This window comes from Loa loa (assembly GCF_000183805.2).
Source record: "Loa loa unplaced genomic scaffold supercont3.74, whole genome shotgun sequence".
Classification (NCBI taxonomy): domain Eukaryota; kingdom Metazoa; phylum Nematoda; class Chromadorea; order Rhabditida; family Onchocercidae; genus Loa; species Loa loa.
The window spans coordinates 28,127-33,097 of NW_018108254.1; the positions used below are offsets into that span (position 1 = coordinate 28,127).

Genomic DNA, 4,971 nt, shown 5'->3' on the forward strand with positions numbered 1-4,971 from the left:
AAAAAAAAAAAAGAACTCTAAAAAGATTTACAACCTAATAGCGCCTGTGCGGCATCTTATAAAGTACATGTGAAATTTAAGAATTCATTATACTGTGCAACTTTCAGGCGTTGCTACTAGCATGGCGCTTGCTTATTTTCAAGAGAGAAAATGAAAGCGATGAGGTGCCGATAAGCTTGAATCAGAAGGATGAAAGTTTATCGATAAAAGATATTGACAGCATAAGCATTGGTACAAATTGCGCTACCACATCTATTGCTGCTACTGCTATGGAGTCAGCATCATCAATAGAAGCGCTAAAGGCGCTGCTGTCGACGGACAGCATTTCGGACGATCGACTTGCTGAACACCATCAACATCTCTTAACGGAATCACAGTTTATTTCTCAGTGCTCCAGTCCGCAAGATAGTGAATATTTCTTGCGTTATGGTAATAACACGTATAACACGGAACGCTACCTTCTCGCCATACCGGAATTAGAAGTTAGTTTAATCTTGGGAGTTAATTTTATTAACTCAATAAAATTCAATCTTTCAAGAAGTTGAATTTTGGAAATGTTGTCTTTGATACAGGTGTTTAAAGGTAAGTCATATAAAATAATATATTCTATTGAAAATGAATATTCTTTGCATTTAAATCATTTAGAGACATTAGAGCACACTCCTTCTGCTCTATCAAAATGTGTTTTGGGAAGAGAAATATGATTCAATATAGCTCAGATTTTCATTGCTTGCTTGCTGATATTGTTGTTTGATGATCACATTATATTACAATTGCATTTTTATTATGAAAGTAAAACCCTTGGATTAAGTCTAGTAACATCAGATACTGATTAACATCAGATGATTATAACTTATGTGATTTTGACCAAGACAAAACAGTAATGGTGAGAATTAATGTATAATCTTTTAATTATTTTTATCACGGATTACCCAAACTGTGATTGAAAGCAAAAATGGTTGTGACATACTGTCAAAAGATCACCATAAATTTCGACAACATACCTGTTCTGCTCTGCTTTAGCGGTACCTTATCAATAATTCATGTACTTTCCTTAGAATCGCTAATAAACTGATTGCTTTAGATTGAACTGTCATTTTTGCTTCAAAACTTCGTTTTTGTTATTGCTTACTTTGCGTCTACAATGAGTGCATGGAAGGCAATAGTTGAAGTATTTGGACAGTTATCACTAAATATGTACGGGATTAATTTCTGATGTCAAACTAATTTCTGTATTACTTCTAGCAAGTTCCAGTCAAATTTCGCTCTACCCCAAACATATATCGAATATAAGCTTTGCTCCGCTTGGTATTTGACTGTAAATTCAAGCATTATATTACAAATATTTCGTTTAATATATTTGGCAGCTGAAGTATTCAAACATTGTGAAGTTTTACCGGTGACAAACATAACAGAAGGATGCAGGTGTGCGATGACATTTTGACTAACAGAAAAGACATCAAACATCTGCAAACACCGATGCACGTTCGATGGTCAACATTCAATGGTTCAATGGCTAGTATTGTTGACAAGTAACGACGAAGAATAGTGATATCTGACTAGGAATATAAAGTTAACACTCGGATCTCTATTCAACTACCTAGGAATAAATCTCCCAAATGTTTTTGTTCTTGTTTCTCATTGGAAGGATTGGTTATCCTTCTAGTCTCAATAGTCAGTTTTCAGTTAATTTATAGATTACCAGATCTAGAAACTTTTTTTTGTTTTGTACTGTCACCTATCTTCCATCAAGTAAAGAAACTTTTTTCCAAGTCAATTGTTTATTTTCTAAAACAAATGGCAAAATTTTCTACTCTTTTCCTTTCTTCCTGTCTTACCAAATTCTTAGTATTCATTGATTGTCACTGCTATTATTGACATTGCGATGGGAGCAACTTCATTTGTTTACATTGAGCGAAATCGTAATGAAACTTTGTGCTTTTCATAAACAATAATTTCTAAGGAAAGTGGATAATGTCCCATTTCATAACTGTTGGATATCAGCTGATAGAACTGTATTGTAACATAGCTAATTAATAATAAGCTTAAGTTATTTATCAGCAAACGCTGGAAATCTTGAGGCAGGCCTCATTTTACGCTGTATGTAGAATTTTTTTGCCAATATACTTCAATCAACATGCTGAATTTATTCGGAATATTGAAGATTTCACTTACTACTATAGCTTTTCGACATTCAACAATACTTCAGAATAAAATTTAAAAAGAATTTTTTTTTGAAAGGATTGAAAAAGAATGAAAGAATTAAAAAAATTAAATTTTTTTCCTTTAAAAGAATTAAAAACGACTTTTTTTGGAACACCAAGTTGTAACTTACAAACAAGAATGTTTTTTTGGGGAATGACTTTACTTTTAAAGTCGATTATTTTGGAATTAGGGCTCCAAAAAAACTGTTTAAATTGGTTGATGTGGAATCGCCATAAACTATTAACTAAGATTTCTTGAAAAAGGACTCAGATTTTCAAATTTCCCTAAACCGGCAAAAATTATTGAATAGAGGGAAGAGGGATAGGGTGGCGCAACTTTTTTTGTAACACCAAACAAAATTAAACTGTCCGCAAGAAAGCTATTCATTTTTAATTCGAACTCGACATTATAACCATCGATAATGTCCTTGAATCTCAGTAATTCTTCTCTTCTCTAACCCCTTTCTCCACTCTTCCTTATCATTTCGATGTCTCGTTTTGGGAATTTCAGGTAAACAGGCGGCACTGATGACTCAGCAATGGCTTTAATACAATTTAGAAGACAAACAGAAGAAAGCAAAAGTTGTTGTGGTGATTGTTGTATCCTTCGAACTTTTGATTAAAACTTCAATTTCCTTAGTTCTAATAGCGCAAAAGCTTTGTCGAGTAGCCTTTAATAATCTTCAAAAATTTCCAAAATTCTTTTTTAAAACTGATAACTTTTTTAAACATTCTTTACAGATCTAATTATGTTGGAATGCTTGATGAGTTATGAATCCTTGATGAGTCATGACCATCATGATAACTCCATGTATACTTCATCTGAAACATCATTACTCATATTTATTCTAGTTGAATAATAAACGAAAAACAATTTAACTATCATTTGTTGTTTACCTTTTTAGCTTTGCAATTATTGCATGTATGTCGTGAGAGGCAACACTGGGACGATTGAAGGTTGAATCATTTTCAGGAGAAAGGTAGGGACGGGTAAAAGGGTGGACACTGCTTCACTGATCACCTCTGTGCGACCTTGGTGACCTGTGACCTTTATTTCCCTGTCTTCTTATTGCATATAATTTGATATTTACAGGAAGAGAACGACGAATTCTGCAGCAGCCAGTGGAGTAGTTCATCATCACCACGTGCCTCAACTGTTATACCTAATACTTGGTTTGGCTCACGAACTAATATCCGACCAGTGTCATCAAATTTCGATCGGTCTATTTTATCCGGTGTTGCTACTGAGCAAGCTCCGAATGTAACTGATTACGGCGAGCCTTTAAATTCATCTTTAGTTAATCGTAATCAAAATTCCGACTCTAAACTTCTCTCTTCCAACCAAGTCACTTCTACTTACTTACCATCAAATTCAACAATTTTAAATCGACCTGGATCTAAACCTGTATCAACGGTACCACACCCGATAATACGACCACCATTTCCACCATTTTCATCGTTAAAACCTTTATTACCGTCATCTTCCACTTCACCACTGCCGCAATCAAGAGAAATTTGGAACGGTAGTTCTCCACCTTCTTCACTATCATTGTCACCAACGGGAACAAAAGTAGCACCAACAATCACAGCTGGACATTTAGCATTTGATATTCCAGGTGTATACCATTTTCCTTCAATTTTACCGTTTATTCTGTAGGAGCTGGGCAAAAGCAAGTTTCTTATAAATTGTTTAGAACTTCACAGTTGTTTACGTCTTTGTAACTTTTCAAACTTTTTTGTATTTTCAATAACTGAAATTCACATAGAAGTCGACAGTTTTATCCGGTAAACATTTCTCATTAAACTCTATTCAGTCATCTCTGTTTTAGGTTTACCGGCAATTGATTCCGAAGATACCGACAATAACAGTCAAATAAATCTTGAAATTTTGCATAAAACGCCGATGAATACTGGCATTATCGCCCATAATCTCAACAGTAATTGTGGAAATAGTTCCACGGTAGTAAGCATTTCGTACATAATACGATTTTACATGTCCCTTCTACCGGTTCCTTTTTATGGTTATTTTTTAACCTATTTAATTCATTCAACACTACGATATCATATTGATTAACACAATCATAGCTATCAATAACTTTCCCATCATTTCTTTCTATTACCAGTTGGTAATCCGCTATCTGTTATCAACTAGAAAAATGAAGAAAAGAAAGGAGCTTCCCTTATCCGTTCGATCAGTTGACATCTCTATCTTCGTCTAAATTTTTTCCCTTTTTTTCTCGATGACATAAGAATTAGTTTAACCAATATAGTTTTGGTTGACGTTCCAAAACGAATATTAAGTTAAATGAAGTATTGAAGAGTAATAGCAATTCATACAAATTCTTTGTTAATTGAGGGCCATCCATAAGAGAAATAACACGGCACCATATGGTGGCATCCATGATATGATGATGATACAACCATGCATTCAGAGGTTTTCAATAGGGAATGTTTTTTCATAGAATAGTGAGTCATCTTCTTTTCAACATGTAGTTTGAAAATTCCCTTTATGGTAATTAAATTTTTTGATCTTTAATCTTAATTTAATTAAATCTTTTTGTCTTTAGAATGATTTTCCTTTTCCTCTTCTTAGTCGCTCAGAAGCATATCTTAATAATTTGTAAAATTTACTTCTTGCTATCTAAAGAAGACGCAGCCGCAACTTGCAACAATTTCAATTTATATCATCTAAAATTAGCATTTCACTTAAGAAAAGTTTGGAATTTATTAATGTCTAACTTGTTTTTTTTCAGAGTAAATTCGCGAA

At 33.6% G+C, this 4,971-nt stretch overlaps 2 protein-coding genes across 2 annotated transcripts; both read left to right on the forward strand.

The window, feature by feature from the left end:
- Nucleotides 1-269: 269 nt before the first annotated feature.
- On the forward strand, nt 270-1,536 carry LOAG_12594 (hypothetical protein; the record flags this gene model as incomplete). Its single annotated transcript, XM_003148108.1, has 2 exons — nt 270-482; nt 1,426-1,536. The coding sequence occupies 2 exons, from the start codon at nt 270-272 to the stop codon at nt 1,534-1,536; spliced, it is 324 nt and encodes a 107-aa protein (XP_003148156.1).
- A 1,761-nt stretch (nt 1,537-3,297) lies between these two features.
- LOAG_12596 (hypothetical protein) lies at nt 3,298-4,164 on the forward strand (the record flags this gene model as incomplete). Its single annotated transcript, XM_003148109.1, has 2 exons — nt 3,298-3,820; nt 4,034-4,164. Coding segments are annotated over 2 exons (654 nt in total), but the record flags the coding sequence as incomplete, so codon positions are not given.
- Between the last annotated feature and the right edge of the window lie 807 nt (nt 4,165-4,971).